At 38.8% G+C, this 17,442-nt stretch overlaps 2 protein-coding genes across 2 annotated transcripts; both read right to left on the bottom strand.

Moving 5' to 3' along the window:
- Window positions 1–1,995: 1,995 nt before the first annotated feature.
- Window positions 1,996–4,672, bottom strand: LOC127756669 (plant cysteine oxidase 2-like). The gene is made up of 5 exons (XM_052282029.1): window positions 4,178–4,672; window positions 3,669–3,790; window positions 3,387–3,549; window positions 3,086–3,289; window positions 1,996–2,577 (listed from the first exon to the last, which is right to left on the bottom strand). Exons 1-5 carry the CDS (start codon window positions 4,443–4,445, stop codon window positions 2,438–2,440), a joined length of 897 nt encoding a protein of 298 aa, XP_052137989.1. The 5' UTR covers window positions 4,446–4,672; the 3' UTR covers window positions 1,996–2,437.
- A 3,140-nt stretch (window positions 4,673–7,812) lies between these two features.
- On the bottom strand, window positions 7,813–12,743 carry LOC127756220 (dihydrofolate synthetase). Its single transcript, XM_052281616.1, has 10 exons — window positions 12,376–12,743; window positions 12,054–12,151; window positions 11,639–11,789; window positions 10,917–10,979; window positions 10,070–10,231; window positions 9,416–9,607; window positions 9,215–9,314; window positions 8,757–8,891; window positions 8,547–8,678; window positions 7,813–8,308 (listed from the first exon to the last, which is right to left on the bottom strand). The coding sequence occupies exons 1-10, from the start codon at window positions 12,655–12,657 to the stop codon at window positions 7,941–7,943; spliced, it is 1,683 nt and encodes a 560-aa protein (XP_052137576.1). The 5' UTR covers window positions 12,658–12,743; the 3' UTR covers window positions 7,813–7,940.
- Window positions 12,744–17,442: the final 4,699 nt, after the last annotated feature.

Below are 17,442 nucleotides of genomic sequence, written 5' to 3' on the forward strand. Positions count from 1 at the left end.
GATATATTCGTCTATGATTGATCGGAGTATGTATAACCGTTGTTTCTCCTAATAGGTTATAAAAATATTGTTTATTTTAGAACTTATAAGAGTATTGCATGTATTAATTACATGTCTTCCTCAAACTAACAAAGCAGATTTTTTGAAATCAATTATTGATCTTTTTATGGATTGAATTTTGCTCCCATCACCGCTAGCGACAGACTCAGTAAATATAGGGTGGTTGTAATTAGTAATGTAAATTATAAATAAATATTATATATATTCGGGAGAGTATGTCGCCGACCAATTCCACGTGTCCAAGCTGTTTCGTTCTTATCCAATAGGCTTGCGTTTTGCTCGCTTGTGGCCTAAATTAATCAGGCAGTTGGTGATTAGCCAAAGCACGGGCTAATATGAACTTTGACAATATGAATAACTAATTAAGTGGCCAGGATGCAACACGTACGCCAACTTGATCTTAACGCGTCATGCGAGTATATATATATATGCAGCTCTCTATATACACAGTAAAATCACATGCAAGCATGTCTTGCCACTAAGGACACTTTACTGCCTTTAGTACTTAATTAATTATTAATTAAACTTTTATTTACTCAACACTTGCTAGCTAATCATTGGGGGTTTAATTGGCAGGGCAATACTACTGCCACTGGGTGGTATTTTTCATCTACTGCTTGTCTGCACTTGTTCTATCCAAGTACAGAGATCACAGAACAGAAGATCATATTAGATTAAAAACAGAAGATCAGAGCTCTGCAAAACTAATTATCTGGTCTAAGAACCTGTAAGATTCTTCTATTGTAAACTACTAGTCATTGGTTACTTCTGAAAAGGTTTGTCTGCATGAGAAGCAACATTTTATACTAGTACTACTATATAGGAGTATCATACTATGTTCTTCAGGATGAGAGCCTTGTCAAAATTGGCCTCAATTATCTCCCTTCCAGAAGCAAAAGGAAGTGCAATTATGCAAGAAAGGAATAAAAGATTTTTTTTCTTTTTGCAGTCTTGTAGTGAAAAGGACATGGTCAAAGAAAAGAACATCAGGTGTAGCCAATAAAGAGAAGGAAAAAAACAGTTAGATGTGGACGACATGAAGGTAGCGACCCGAGTTCAGAAGAGAAAACTTCAACAATAAGATATTTTCACTGCTATTAATTTCTCTGCAGATGGTTGCGGGCCTCTTTGATGATGCATGCTTAGCCCACGTACGGTGAGATTAATTTGGGCCGAGATGCAAACGAGAAGGTGTGGCTTGGGCCTGATAGGAATTTGCAACAATTTAGATTGATAGATGCTGAAAGTATTGTCATGGATCCAAATAATCATTCAATTAGCAGCCAAATTTTAAATTAGCCTAAGTGTTTTTTCATCATTTCCTATTTTTCTAGTCACTAGAAAAAATACCCATACATTGCAACGGGTGAAATCTATTATAATCTTATTATTGTTATATGGTTTAGCTAAGATGAAATTTACTGTGAGAGTTCGTTTGGATATATATATTTTTAGAAAATCATGAGCTGCAGTTAGCAGTCTGATCGTCTCAAGAAAACATGCTAGTTTTTTAAACAAATTTATTATATGATTTCTTTTGTATTACCAAATGTGAACGCTCTTAAAAAACAACTCAAATACGGATATGTATTTCTAAAAACAAATGAACTTAAAAACCGACTCATACACGGATGACGTACCAAAATACCGGCAAAAACATTTTTAATTTTTATAATAGTAGAAATATATCCTATAAAATAATATTCCCTCATTCCTAAATTAATCATCATGTAATAGAATCTAAAATTTCTCATCATCATATAACTGCATAGACATGAATTTCATCGGAATACAATTAATGCAGTACAGGAGAATGCGTGCATGCTAGAAAATTTCTCATCATCATTGAGGTTTTAATCGATGCATGCATTGTGAGAGAATGTGTACATGGTGTCTTAATTGATGTGATTTAAATTTTTCTTGGTCTTGATACAATTTGGAAATGAGGGAGTAGTTGCCTTCGTAGAAAAGTTATACGGTTTATCAGTCGTATCCCAACCATATACTTTACAATTCTGACAAATTAAAAAAAGAGAGAGAATGTCTAAATTTACTCCCTTACATTTTAACCCCAATAGATCGATTCTTACTTTTCAATACAAAAAGGGCATCCAACATAACTGAAATATTGGAGTCTACGCATACATGTACTGAAGTACTGAACGAACTACTGACCAAAGATTAAGAAAAGGGCATCACTGAGACTGAAAGACAGCATCAGGCATGCAAGAACTGAAAGCTCAACTCTGCATGATTGATTCGCATTTGCATCTATGGCTATCTGCTGTCTACTAGATGGTTAGACGTCGACGGATTCACAGCTGGGCTGGCCGTCCATGTCGGAATATCACTCTTTCAGATCAGGACAAGCCGGCGGTCATTCGTCATCGGAGATCGGCGGGCCGCCGTACCGGATCTGGCGCATCCTCAGCATCCGCGGAATGGTCTCCGTTAGCCATGAGAGGCGATGGCCTTCTTCGTCGACTCCGTTGAGCTGATCGGCCGCGCCATTTTTCACTGTCGACACAAAAGCAAATTCAGCTTCGGTAAGTCTCGAGTGCAGTAACATATGCAGGTAATAGATGTGAAAATGATGAGGGTAAGTGGATTTAGGAAATTTTGGTGCAATTATGGACCAATGGTCAACAGGTCAAGGAACCTATCATGCAGGTAAGCTCAAAACCGTGTGCTCGCAACACCAATCAAGAGGACATGTTGCAAGTGGAGTACGGCAATATCATATATTCATATACACAAAAAGCTATCTGTTGGTTGTTAATTTAACAAACAAAACCTCTTTCCTTATTCAGTGGGCGTCTCCTATGCCAAACTACTGATTTGATAGGCTAACAATTAGGCATACATTGCACACTTGCAAGTAATCAATGCCTAAACCGTACATTTAGCCTCTTAGATCATGTTAAAGCAGCAACAAGTCAAAATAACTATTACTCAAATTTCCAAACTGTAAAAATAGTCTGTACCAATGTTCTGCAAAATAAATACTGCAGAATTTGCTACTTACCCGAATGCCGTGAGTAGGGAATAGCGCGGTAATATGTGCAGTCTCGGCCATCTTCCGTGGAATAAGGGGGGCCGAGAATGTCGAGAATTGCACACGGCGCAATAGCTCGAAACCGGTGCATGTTCCCTCCTGTTGTAGGATACAGGACTGATGTATCACATGGTGCTGTAAAAACGCCATTCACCACTCTCTTTGCCAACCTCACTGCAACAATGAACTCTACCAATATCAGTATGGCGGAGGATGCATGATGGTGAAGACAGACGACCGTTAAAAAGTGTCGAATTGTTCAAAAGCTTACATTGATCACCCGACGATGAACTACAACTTAAGGCAGGCTCAGGATCAACCCAATCATACGACCTTATGTGCAGCGATCCGATAAGTAGTTTACTGAACACCGTCATTCCAGGGTGATCATGCAGTGGGATGATCGCATTTCGTGGTAAGAAGAAGATAATCATCTGGCACGGTAAGAAGAATGTTAGAAAATTTGTTTTAGACATGAGCCATTTTGATACCAGAAAAACATATCGTGGTAAATCTTGAATTCAGTTAGTTTCGTGCACTGCCTGCTACTTACCGTAAAGTTGTCGCATTCATATAATGTAGTGTTTTTAATGAGCGGGATTCCTTCGTCATCATCTCTAGCCGTGAAGAATTCTTGGTCTGCCCTAAGGCCAACATCTTCGGGTTTCATTTTATCTGCAAATAGCATCACAAGCGATTCAAATTCAGTTAATTCAGCTCATCAAACAGACACAAACTACCCACATATACTGTATAGGCATGGGCCATAATATTTATTTTGTTAGGACAAAAGGCTATCCGTTGCTACCAGGTGATAATTAACATGTGCTAAAGGAAGAAAGTTCAGAACATTTCATCTGAACAATTTCTGCAGGCAAATCCATACCCAACCAAAAAAAAAAAAAAACTGTACACCTCATCAACTACAATTCAACAAAACATGTCGAAACCAGTAATCTTACTACTAGATTGTTGCATGCACGAACAAATAAAAAAATCCAGCTAAATCTGCATGATAAACTGGAACATGAACTGCATGAAAGAAAGAGAGAGGGGACTCACCGAGCATGGAGCAGAGCAGGTCGACCTCGCCGGGGGCCGGGACGGTGCCGGTGCCCCTGAAGACGGCGCGGCAAGCCCGGAACAGCCGCTGCAGCGGCGACGCCTCCGCCTGCACCCGCCTGCTCCCCCCGGCCCCCGCCGACGGCGCCACCGCCACCCGCCTCCTCTTCACCGGCGGCGCCGCCTCCACCCCGCCACTCCTCTCCTCCTCCACCACGCCGCCGCCATCGCGGCCACCTCCCCCCCTCGATCCCCTCCCCACCTTCATCAAAGATCCAACCAAGAACAACAGCAACAAGAAGCAAGAAGCAGCAAGAATCAAGAATCAAGAAGCAATGCGTGGAGGAGGAGAGGTGCAAGAAGCAGCGAGGGAGGGAGAGATATACTGGCGCTAGAAACAGGGAGGGGAGAAACTAGGGGCAGCATCAAATCCATGGACAGCGACGTGAATACCGCCGCTGGGTTGGGGATGCAAACCCTCCGCGACGGGAGAGAGAAACCGGATTTTATTTATTTCTTCTTTTTTTTTTTTGGCGCGAGAGAGAGAGAGAGAAACGTGGCGGTGGTTTTGGCGCGCCCGCCATTTGTGGAAGGCGGAAAGCAAAACCGCCGTCTTCCTACCCAAATCCGGTATTCCACGGAACACAGATTTTCTTCTCTATTCTCCGTATCAAATCTGGGGAGCATTTCATCCTGCTTAGTAATACTGTAGTACTCTCTTCGTCCTATTATACAATGGATTTTAGGTGAATATATGTCCAGATTCATCGTAATAAGATGTGTCATATCTATCCAAAAATTTTTATATTATAAGACGGAGGGAGTATCAAATTAAGTTGAAACTGAAGGTTGAGTAGGTGCACTAAAATGAGAGATTTATTAGTGTATGAGTAATTAAGTTTTAGTTATTACAAACTTGACGAATATATATTTGATTTTTGAAAGTAATTTCTTTATAGAAAGTTTTCGCATGGAATGTACTAAACAATAAACAGTACTCCACCCTTCCTAAATATAAGGATTTTACTCCTTCTGTCCTATTTTAAATGCAACCATGAGTTTCCGTGTCCAACTTTGATCGTCCTCTTATTTGAAATTTTTTTATAATTAGTATTTTTGTTGTTATGAGATGATAAAATATAAATAGTACTTTACTTATGACTTATGTTTTAAGTTTTTTTAAAAAAAAATTAAATAAGACAGACAGACGGTTAAAGTTGGGCGCTGAAAACCAAGGCTGCATTTAAACTGGGATGGAGGGAGTAGTATAGTAACGAGAAAAGAATGGGACTGCCCAATTTGTTAATCCAAATCCAAATATCTAATCAAGCTATAGTAATAAGCTGGACACGGATGACTCTTCAGCAATGGAAGAGTCGCCATCGCCGACGGCCAGTGGGGTGAGACTAGTGAGAGATACTGACAGACCAGGTGGATCTCATCTGGAGTTGCAGTTCAATTGCATTGCTTAATTTTCTTGCAAAAGTTAGTAAAGTGAATCTTGCAGCTGATGAAATTGCAAATTGCAACGCATCTCATGATAATGTCCCGTTTCTGTTTTTTTTTTCCCTAAATTAGATCAGTTGGTTATGTGCCTTTTTTGCTTGGAAGAGTAAATGTGATCTCAGTAAAGTTCTTGCATGTGGCATATAAGGAATTCTTTTACCAGTTCTTTGGTTCATGGGCTTTCTTTAGCTTTGTTGCCACTTTCATAAACAGAAGATGAAAGTGGACACTGAATTATCTCATATATGGGCACTGTCTGACGGCACCATCGTTTCATTTATGTTTATCCTTATACTTATCCCTACGACTTACTAGAAAAAAAACATAACTTATGGATAAAACTTTATATACTGTAAAATAAACTACAATAGAAAAACCACAAAATCAAATTTAAAACTTATTTTTCAAATTTAGATTTTTGACTTATGAGTATAAGTATAAGCGAAACAATGGACAGTGAATTATCAACGTGTTTGTTCTAACGAATGCAAAACCAACTCCAAAACCTGTCACTGATATAAGCTTTTGTGATAAATTTGGAGGTAATTCCAATGATAAGTTTAATTGTTGTAGTAGGAGTACCATTTACTACTACCTCACTCCTAAAATACTTATCACTTTGAGTTTTTGTTTATAATATTTGATCATTCGTCTTATCTGAAAAATTATGAAATTATTATTTATTTTGTTTGTGATTTGCTTTATTATCAAAAGTAATTTAAGTATGACTTTATAATTACATTAATTTTTTAAATAAGAAGAATGATAAAGGTTGCAAAGAAAAAAATCAAAACTACAACTAATTTGAGACGGAAGAGTAACAGACAATTAAAGTACCAATTAATTACTGTACGAGTTTGGTTAGCAGGAGGACACAGACAGGACAGTGAGGACAAAGTGGCAGTAGTACTGCTCGTGAGTGAACCACCACAGATCGACAGGTGGCACTGCCACGTGTCCCTGCTCCTCAAAGGTGGGCCCACAAAACCACCTAGGAACGTACGAATGGATGGATCATCAATCAAAGGATAAACGGATGAATGAATGCAGTCGCCACTAGGAGTAGCTACTCCTACAAGGTACAGTACCTTACCTGTACAGGCCAACCAACCTCTTCTCTATCCATTCAGCGTCGATTTTTTTCATTTAAAAAATAAACCATTTTAAAATTTATTTTGAACCTTTTGGAAACAACACTAACACCAGCAAAAACGACGTGACCAAATAACGGTGTCACACTAGCAGACCGACGTAACAGTGTTGTTTTACCACGAGGCGTAGCCAAAAGATTAAGATCAAGTTTTGAATGAGTTTATTTTTAAAATTAAAACTTCAAAAAAAAATATAAAGAAAAACTCCAGCCTCACACATTTCACACGCTGCTGTTCTGTCCTCAGCTTCAGGTCCAAACGAAGAGAAGGAAGAGAGATTTTTTCCAGGGCAAGGCACCGACAGCAACCTGTCAAAGCAAACAAGATTCCAGCACCAACAAAGCATCAGCTGTACCACAAAACAATGGGCATCAGGAGCAGTATTTCTCCAAACCACACAACGTGCCATATACAAACACGGCGTTTCACTCACGCTATAATTCTTGCACCCATCACATGCAAATGCTAATGACACTACGACAGTAGGAATGAATGACCCGGCTCCAACAGTTGGATGATAGTAAGATAGTAAAGTAGAGAAAAGAAAACCGCCCTCTCAACCATTGTGGGAGAGTTGACCATGTCCCTATATTTTACAATGATTGACACAGTTTTGACCGAGTTATGTGTTCTATATTATATTATAATTATGCTATTAAGATCTTTTCGGGTTTGTATTATGTTCAAACTCTTTAAGTTTAACCAAATTTATAGAAAATAAAATAACATTTGCAATACCAAATTAGTTTCATTAAATCCACTATTAAATATATTTCATAGTATATTTGTTTTGTTGGAAATACTATTATATTATTCAACAAACTTGCTTGACTTGAGAAAATAATATAACACCTTATAACAGAGGGAGTACATAGTAAGATAGCTGGTTTTAATATATAGATCAAAATACCCTCATTAATATCTCAATCACAGGAAACATGGTAGGCAAACCTGGTTAGACAAGTAAGATGAGGAAAGTTTAGGGAAAATGTATTGACATTTGTGAAATGACAATGTATTTATTAGTGATTAGAAACTGAGGGAGTAATTGTGTACCAGCCTGTTGCAAGCTAGCTACCTCCAGTCATGTTCATCAACAGAGGCAGCTACTGCCTAAGCTGTCCAAGAACTGACGAAACCATGTGCAAGGAGCCGGTCACGCAGATCAGCCCAGTGTCGCCATCTTCTTGGGTCTGAAGCAGCCGAGAGGCAACCCTGATCAGGTCGGACGAAAATGGCGTGCAACATCCAATCAGCATGGGTTTGTCACCGCTCAAGGACCGGGATGTCGTGGGACGGCTGGCGATGATCGGAGCTTCAACGCCGGTGATCGTCCCTATGTCCGAGTAGCAGCTGATGCCCTGGCTTTGTGCAGCAGCCATCCATATCTCCTTCAGTGATGAAGCTGGCATAGACCGGGAGCGTCCTCCAGCAATGCTCGCCTCTGTCAGCAATACAACATCTGGTCTTGGGCCTGTAACAAAAAAAAAAAACGTGCCTTATAAGCAAACAAAAAGATTTGATTGCAATTCTCGCCCCAAATGAAGGGAAATGGTTTTTTGTATGGCGAAGAATGACATGGATTGATGGGATGATAGTATCCCTAAGGTCTTCATGAGATGGCATTCATGAATTTGTGCTTAAAATCAAATAATAAGCCAACTGATCCGATGCGTGTGGATTTGAAATGTTTAGAGTGGGAAAAATCTTGCCTGACAGAAGCTGTTCAGCAAAGGCCAAGTGTTCTTTGTCATTGGCCATTCCAACAACAAGAGCCAAAGGTCCTCTTGGTTGGACAGTTTTTATCACATCTGATAAAGCCTTTGCTGATGCCTCGGTATGGGCTGAAAAGTTTAAAACATTAGATGAATGAAGGGACATTAAGGAGGAAAAAAACTTAAGAATAGCTCATTGTAAAAGACCTCCATCAACAAGTACACTGGATGTTCCATCAAGCCCAAGTACTGAAGTCTCCTCTTTTGTAAGAAATTGGCTTCTCCCGGGCAGTTGTGTCTTCTCTAAACCAGCTTGGATTGATGTATTAGAAATATTCCATCCTTAACTTCCCAAAGCCATTTGATAGGATGAAAACAGATTAGAATTATGCCAATAACTCAACGACTGTAAGGTGGAGATGCAAATGAAGAATCACAAAGAAAAAATCTTCAAGAGAGAGAGAGAGAGAGCACACTAGTAAGCATTCAATCTTCTAATACGGTAATATATGAAAGCAAACGCACAGTAAAAGAACAAGTGAACAGTGAACACCCATCTCAGAAAAGAAAACCCACACACTGCAATAAGTACACTTCAATGGAAGTGACCAGATCATCCATGAAGAATTTTGATAGGCATGATGGCATTCTTATGGTTTTACTACCTAGCTCACGGAGACATAAAGCTGTGCAGCAAGCTGTTACAGCATTCTGGCGCTGATGATCTCCCAGCAACTGGAGTTTTAAATCTTGCAATTCAATAAACTGCAAATATAATCGTTTGGACTTGATAAGTAAAGAGAGAGAAATCAGTAATCCCCTACTTATTTCTGGAGAAATAGATAAGGTTGGCAATGGAACTATACCAATGGAATATCATTTGAAATCTCGATGACAATGTCACAGCTTTGATAAGGTTTTCCACAATCCCAACCAATGCATCTTGTGATGCTCCTGATGCCTGGATCGCATGCAGATATTACGGGAGATTGTGTTAAGAATGCTCTATCCCGGAGAATTTGCTCGATATCTGGGGAAAATGGGCCACCAATTATAACCTGAAAATATTTGGTATGCAGACAGCAAACTCCATGTCAGGAACCATACAGGTAACCTGGAACTGTGGTGACATTGGTCTGAACACAATGCAGCAGCATCACTTGATATGTAAATAACATTGCAAACAACTCAACAAATTTAATCACATAAACTCTTGCTAGAAGTGGCACATGTGAGAAGTGCTTGCAATGAGAATATTTTAGCCATGCTGGTCATGCTCATGCCTCTGGAGGAATGAAGCTTCACATATAGAACTTACACTTAGAAGAAAAACAGGATTTGTCTGGTAAAATAGTTTGATAACAAGTACAAAATTAACATAGAAGACAGTAATCAAAATATGATAAGAGAAAAGCAATACAAAATTAATCACTCAATCAGAATATAAGCTGGAATTACAAGCAAAAGCAAATTAATCATGATGAACATGGAAAGGGCCAAAGATGAGAGAACAACATAACTGGTCGCTCCTGCTTGATGATTCCAGACTTTGCCACTGCTATGCTTTGTAAAGAACCACCCAAAGCAGCCAAATGTTCTTTCCCTACTGTTGTTATGACAGATGCAGCTAATTCAGTACTTTGTATGACGTTTGTGGCATCTCTAGCTCCACCGAGGCCTGCCTAGGCAACCAATAGAAAGAAGAGCCAATAATTTGTCACAGTAGGTGCAAATGCTATAAAGTTGAATTCAATAATCAGTTTTAAACCCTAGAGGCCTACTTTTGATTAGTGCTAGATCTCAATAAAAGAGAACAAAATCAATAGTTAGAACCGACTTTGGAAATACAGACATCCTACTCTCCAAATGAGGCCTAGAAATATTGCTAACTCTTAGAAACTTGTTCTTCTGGGAACTGCCTTATGTCAAACCTATTATTTAATTGTGAGTAATGCCTTGCAGTAGACACCTAATATCATATTGTTAGCCACAATATCAGCTGTATCCAAATTCTGTTGTTACATTGGAAGATCGGAGATGATGAGATTGCACAACTGATGCAAGGAGCAATTATATAGAAAAGAATATTAAAGAGAGAACACTTGAATCATTCCTAAAGATATTTTGAATTTGAGACAGCAGCCCCCACGAAAGTTTTTTTTTCCCCAGTAGGGCAGGTGCATTCCTGTTATTTCATTTCCACATTTTGTAATAGAAGTGCATAGGTGCTAGACAACTTTTGTGAAAGCAAAATTGATTTCTACTCCACTTTTAACATTTTGAAGCAATATATATATATGAAAACAAACCATAAGAATTATAAAACATAGTAGCATCACTATCCACCAAAAAAGTTAAATAACTTACTTCGACAATAGCAATGTCAACATTTTCTTGTGAGAATAGAAGATATGAGAGAGCTGTGAAAACCTGCAGAACCATAGCAGTACTTTCTAAGCTCATGGTCATCAGAAGTGAAATATGAGAAATTAATGCCTGTCAATATTTCTAACATGACTAAATATGCTCAGTGAGTGCATTTTGGTTAATCTTGAATTGAGTGAGAACATAGCAACTGTACAAACTCAATACATTATCAACCAAAGAAAAGTGCAAATGTTAACAAACAAAAGTAACACTGATGTAGTAGGGCAGTATGAGGACTCAGAACACAGCTTTGCTAAATGATCACAGAGTAAAATGCAATTAACAACAAAGTGTGGTGCCCATTTTTTCCTTATTGCTACAGGCACCATCATGCTTTCCTATACTAGCAGTTGGACATGGACTTAAACCAGCAAGTTCATGTAATCATGTTATATTGGCAAATATATTTTGGTATGAAATAGTTTTGCCATTGTGTACATGAAAATTAGACTACTTACTCAGAAGAGATGAAAGAAAAGGACAGCAGCAACACCATAGATTCATGAAATGATCTGAACTAATAAAAGAAAAACCATAGATTCAAGAAAGCAGTTACAAAATAGACTTTGTTTATTTCATCTTGCATGCATTATTGCTGTTTTTTTTTCAATCGAAGAATCCACCAGCATATAATAATTCTCTGAGGAAAAAAGAGAGAATACCTCAAAGTGAGTCAGGGCTCCATCTTCTGATTCTATTGATTGACCAATGGCTTCTTTAGCATGACCAAAAAGATCCCTCAACAATTCAGCTGAAACAGGACCTCCACTTTGTCCAACAGAGATGCGTTCACGAATTGTTAGAAGATGTGGGCTGCAACCATAGTTTAATGCATTATAATTATCACTTAATTGTAATTCTACTCCAAGGAAATCAACAAAGCTCACTTAAGTATAACTCTACAATCTAGATACGGTGAGTAAATGTTTGAAACAACTCAAGATGAAAGGAAACAACACAGAAATATATCATAGATCCTTCACATCCTCATTGTATAGCGAACAGTCAATTAACAAGATACATTTTCCAACTAGAAAAAGTAAGTGATTAAATAATCACAATGATGTCGTGGAGTACCTAGTATAGCATCCAACATTGTAGCCTTGTTCCCTCATGATATTGGACAGGAATGCAGCAGTTGAACCTTTCCCCTTGGTGCCAGCAATATGAACAGCCTATAACCACATCAGTTCAGTTTCACCCAAATATCCATCGCATTGCTTCCATGCAAAGTGAAATCATGATTCATATGCAAGGTGGATGCCTAATGCTTGAAACAAGCAAATGCCCCAGCAAAATCACGCATTATCCCATTCTTATATTTTTACTAGTTTCTTGCAAGTTTCAAGGCAAAGCTGTGAGGCTGTGGTAGTAAGGAGAGGGTGGTGGGGGGTCTCACCGGGAAGTGGGTGTGGGGGTCGCCGAGGCGGCGGAGGAGGCGGCGCATGCGGCCGAGGTCGAAGCCGTCGTCGGAGTCGGTCCCGGCGCCGCGCGGCACCCCGGAGCGCTCGTAGTTGCGCAGCCGCTCCATGTACTCATAGAACTCCCCGAGCTGGCCATCCTCCCCGCCGCCGCCGCCGCCGCCGCGGGCTCCGGCCATCGCAGTGACGAGGCCGCGGCGGGCGCTGCCTCGCAGCAGGCTGCGAGACCGGAGGAGCGAGACGGGGAAGCGGGGGAGCATGCGGTGAGGCCGTACTGCCGTCGCGCCGGCGGCGGCGGCGGAGTTCGCCGGAGGGAGGAGTGGAGGCGCCGCCGTGTCGTCGGAGAGGTTGTCGCCTTGTCGGGGATGAGCCGCTCGCCGTCTTTTTGTTGGCCCACTACTTTTTAGTGGGCCGTAGCTTGTGGACGGCCCACTACGTTTTCTCCATTTCTCAATCTCATTCTTGGGCCGCAGGCGAGTTACAACACTTTACCGGCTCAACACAGATGGGCCGCAGGTAGACCGAAAGCCTCGAGAATAAGATCATCTGTCGTCCCTTAACTTTACAACAAGATTGTTTAACTCGTTTATACATTACTAGTATATAATACTCCCTCCGTTTCACAATGTAAGTCATTCTAGCATTTCTCATATTTATATTGATGTTAATGAATATATATGTTTAGATTCATTAATATTAATATGAATACGGGAAATGTTAGAATTATTTATATTACGAAACGGAGGAATTACGTAATAATAACCATGTATGGTGGTGTAGCCAATTATTTTTCACCCAACATTTCGTCAGGGATGTCAGGAAGTGATTGTTTGCTGTCAGCCATTCAGCTTGATGACCCTAAATCACTGGACCCTCGTCATGGTAGTACTTGTTTTGCTTGTAGCAATGCCTAGCTTTCATTTGCATATCGACACAGTGATCTCTTGTCGTGCCAATCCTAAGTTCTTCGTAGGTGATAGCTGATGCTATAGATGCACTAGAGGTGGAGTAATTTACAATTCATTGCAATGTTTTGGTTAAAAACAAAATCTTCATATGATAAACTCAGTTTTTTTTTTTTTTTGTAAAACCTGCAGATCCCACTTTAGGCTAATGGTAATATCAGAAGCAAAAGCAATTGAACTACAGTAAGTTACTCCCTCCGTTTCGAAATGTTTGACGCCGTTGATTTTTTACCACATGTTTAACCGTTCGTCTTATTCAAAAAATTTAAGTAATTATTAATTCTTTTCATATCATTCGATTCATTGTTAAATATATTTTTATGTACGCATATAATTTTACATATTTCACAAATAAAACGAACGGTCAAACATGTGCTAAAAAGTCAATGGTGTCAAACATTTCGAAACGGAGGGAGTATGTCCAAACTTTGTTCGACATGGTTCATGCAGATCATCACAGACGCTCTTAAAGCTAGAAACCATCAAGGACGGCATGTGATCACCAATGCTCACGAGCTCTCACCGTTGCTGCAAGCCTGAAATTGTCTGGATGCTGCATCTGAAGCTACCTGAAGCAAAGCAACACTGCAAGATTTATCCCATGGAAGGTAAAGCTCCACTTGTTTCTTCCAGACTGGAAGCTGAAGCTCATCAGTTGATCAGAATAGCACGACGTGCTAGCTGGTCAACTCCTGGACTACAGCTTCACTGCTTCAGCAACAGCTCAAGTTTTTATATATTATGCTCTCTTTTTTTCTCTCCTGCCTGCAGAAGATAAATTTTAAAGACTTGAGCTCACAAAGCATATTCCAGGATCTCTTTTTCAAGAGTTGTTACTTTTCTTGCAGGGATTCTTGGATCATGACATGTTTCTTGGCAGCCTGTGTGGTCTTGACAAAGATTCACTTCTCAGAAAGCGATGTGTAAGTAGAAATCTGTTCTGCTATGGAAATTATGGACCAGTTTTTGAGTTTTGACCCCTGCACAGAGATGATTTGGCTCAACTACCCCATCCTTGGTGAATCACAGCCACAAATTTCTTCTATTTCAAATTCTGAATTCTGTGACCTGCACTCCTGGTTTTCCAAGTAAGTGTGAACTTCCCATGATTTGCAACCTTGAAAATGAAATGCATGCCTAACATTCAGCTCTAAAGAGGAAGAAGAAATACATGGACACACAATGTCATTTTCATTTGATATCCACCAACCTCATGGGAGTTAGGAGCACCTAACATCTTCCTTTTTCTCTTTTGCCATGGGCCCCACATATTATGCAAGCAAATGGGTAAGCATCATTGATCAACTCCCCTCTACCATGACATGAACACATAAACTCCTGCTAAATCTTACTCAAGAAAATGGACTTTCCATGATTCAAAATGAGGAGATGTTTGCAGCTAAGGTGACCACATCATGGTTGTTAGGGTAGGAGGAATACCAGTTAAGATGTGCTTGGAGTGAAGAATTGCAAATATATTCCATGTTCATACTTGATTGGCACGATCAAATCAAGATTCCAATGAAACACTTTAAATTTCCACTACTCCTACTGCTCCAGCCTCCACATGGTTTGCATTGAGTTCTAAGATAGTCAGTGCTCAGTACCATGTTCTGTATGATGCAGAGACATTGGCATTAGGAGTTGGTGCATTTCTGATTTCAGTAACATTGCATATAATATTACATACTACTACAGCATACAAAATCTTCTTTAACCTTTTGCATTGGTTGGCTAAACTATTGTTACACTCCATGTCAAGAATGATAGTAGTACTGACTAAGTGGGATTTGGTAAAAGTAAAAGGTTCATTGAATCCAGACATAGTTGCACACAATTCCAGGTGAAGAAATAACTGTGGCTTAAGAGCAAGTTTAACATTATAGCCAACTACTCTAAATCATCTATAGTCAATGTAATAGCTAACTCATACAATAGTTGCTTACTATACTGTTAATACCTGGTCCTACTTATTATACACACATTATATTTTGGAGTCCGTGCTGCAGCTGGCTACAGGTCTGTAGCTCGCTGCTCTTCTCTCTCTTCCTTTATCTCTTTAAAATATGTTTATAGTTGTCTTATAGCCTGCTATTGTACCTGCTCTAATGGTTCAGCTTTTTTTTAAAAGAATACGTAAAAGCCTTGCGTATCTTTTGTAGGATTAAGAGAAGGGGAGTTTTAAAACTTTAGCTGAAAGGAAAAACAAGGGAACAAACAAGAAAGAAAGAAAGGAAACTTTAATGGTTCAGTCACACCTCGTCTCAAGAAATTTTCCTCTCCACGCTCTTCTCAGGATTCATCCAAATTTCAAAGAGCTTTGGGCAAATGGTTGGATACACCCAAGTTCCTTCACAAATTATTCAAGAGGATTGAATTCTTTGTATATTTATTTGTTTATGATGTTTTATAGCATTCCAAAGGAAAAGTGTATGCTGAACCAAACTAAATCAAACAAAATTAATAAACTGTGAGAATCTTGCAAGTAGCCTCCAGCCACCATCTCACCAACCACAGCCTCTCACCTACTCTGATCCTCCATGTTTACTTGTTCCATTTGTTTAATTTATGGAGAAAAAGACCATGCTTGATTGGTCACTATAGCTAATAACCATGTTATATTTCTCTCAATAATTATGTGCCTTTGGGCTCTAAAAAAAACTATGTCACATTTGCTACATGAATACATTATACATGCATAGCTAGCTAGCATTAGCTGATAATACGATGGGTAAACCATAATTTAATCGGCGTGCCTCATCATGCATAACCGTGGAAAAAGGTGGACAAGCTTTCCCAAAGGCGACTTCGTTTCGGTGGAAACACAATTGGCTTGAGTTGGGTACATAATCATAGCTATATAAATATTTTTTTCTAAAATAATGCGATATGTAAACCTTATCTAACATTAAACAATTGTTTATATGAGAAATGAGACCAGGGGTCTTCCGGCTAGCTCCACAAGGTGGTTGGCTAGACAACCTGGGTATTTGATATTAAGTTCTTCCCTAATATTTGTGTTTTTTAGTTTGGTCAGAATATGTTGTAAACAACAGTATGAAAAAAAAAATCTATATGTTATTGTTTCCTGACAAGACTGCTATTATGGTGGTTGATGGGCAGTGAAAACAGATCAAACTTACAACAAATAATCTGAAAAATGTTTCTCCATTTTCTTGAGAAAACAAACCAAATCACAACCCATGTATACTTGAAACTACAAATGGATATTTTAGCCACCGAGATAATTACATAATAATTTCTAATGTAGTTCTAATGATGCAATTGAGATGATAATCATAATAGTTAAAATGGTAATTTTATCATTCAACATTTGATATCTCGAAGTACCACATTTGCACACAAAATTTTGGTACCTTGGGATACTAGGTACCTCGAGGTACTAAATTTTACACTAGAAAATACCTCGAGGTACTAAAAATTTGTGATACCTCAGAGTACCAAACGTTAGATGGTAAAACTACTTTAGTTAAAATATGCATGTTATAGTACTATGGGAAAAGGGGCAACTGTAAAAATCCCATAAAATTGATGTGTAAATGTGTTTTTCATCGAAGGGAAAAAAATCAATATCCCACCATAGTCTAATGCCCTGTTTGGCACAACTCGATCTTATTTTCAAGTTTCTAAATGTTATTCAAAATCTTATTAATGTAATCACAAATCTAAATCTATAGAAATTCGTGAAGCTAGAAATACATATAAAAGAAAACATAAATAATCATACCAAACAACACAAAACATAAAGAAAGAAACAATCCCAAAATATCTATACTTATTTTAAAAGGGAGTAGTGGCGGTGGTGAGCGATAAACTGGTAAATCTGCCACCACTCCCACCACCAACTCCCTTCCCTGTAGAAAGTAAAATGACATGCGGGGTCAGAAGTTTCACATGGACCAAAGAGCTTATATGTCAGTAATAAATATATATAGAAATAAGAATTATGTAGGTAAAAACTAACGATAACAATAGTTTAATAACAAATTTTAATTAAAATTCCGTTACAACACAGTAACAATATATTACTCCATGAAAAAGATGAAACTTTTCATCTAA

The sequence above is a fragment of the Oryza glaberrima genome, chromosome 12 (assembly GCF_000147395.1).
Source record: "Oryza glaberrima chromosome 12, OglaRS2, whole genome shotgun sequence".
Classification (NCBI taxonomy): domain Eukaryota; kingdom Viridiplantae; phylum Streptophyta; class Magnoliopsida; order Poales; family Poaceae; genus Oryza; species Oryza glaberrima.

Coding starts and splice junctions, on each gene's coding strand:
- LOC127756669 (XM_052282029.1), bottom strand. CDS start 4,445: ATGAAGGTGGGGAGGGGATCGAGGGGGGGAGGTGGCCGCGATGGCGGC. Junction 3,791..4,177: donor CCTGCTCTGCTCCATGCTCG/GTGAGTCCCCTC, acceptor TGCTATTTGCAG/ATAAAATGAAACCCGAAGAT. Junction 3,550..3,668: donor ATGAATGCGACAACTTTACG/GTAAGTAGCAGG, acceptor TTACCGTGCCAG/ATGATTATCTTCTTCTTACC.
- LOC127756220 (XM_052281616.1), bottom strand. CDS start 12,657: ATGCTCCCCCGCTTCCCCGTCTCGCTCCTCCGGTCTCGCAGCCTGCTG. Junction 10,980..11,638: donor GAGCCCTGACTCACTTTGAG/GTATTCTCTCTT, acceptor ATGGTTCTGCAG/GTTTTCACAGCTCTCTCATA. Junction 8,679..8,756: donor CAGTGTACTTGTTGATGGAG/GTCTTTTACAAT, acceptor TAAACTTTTCAG/CCCATACCGAGGCATCAGCA.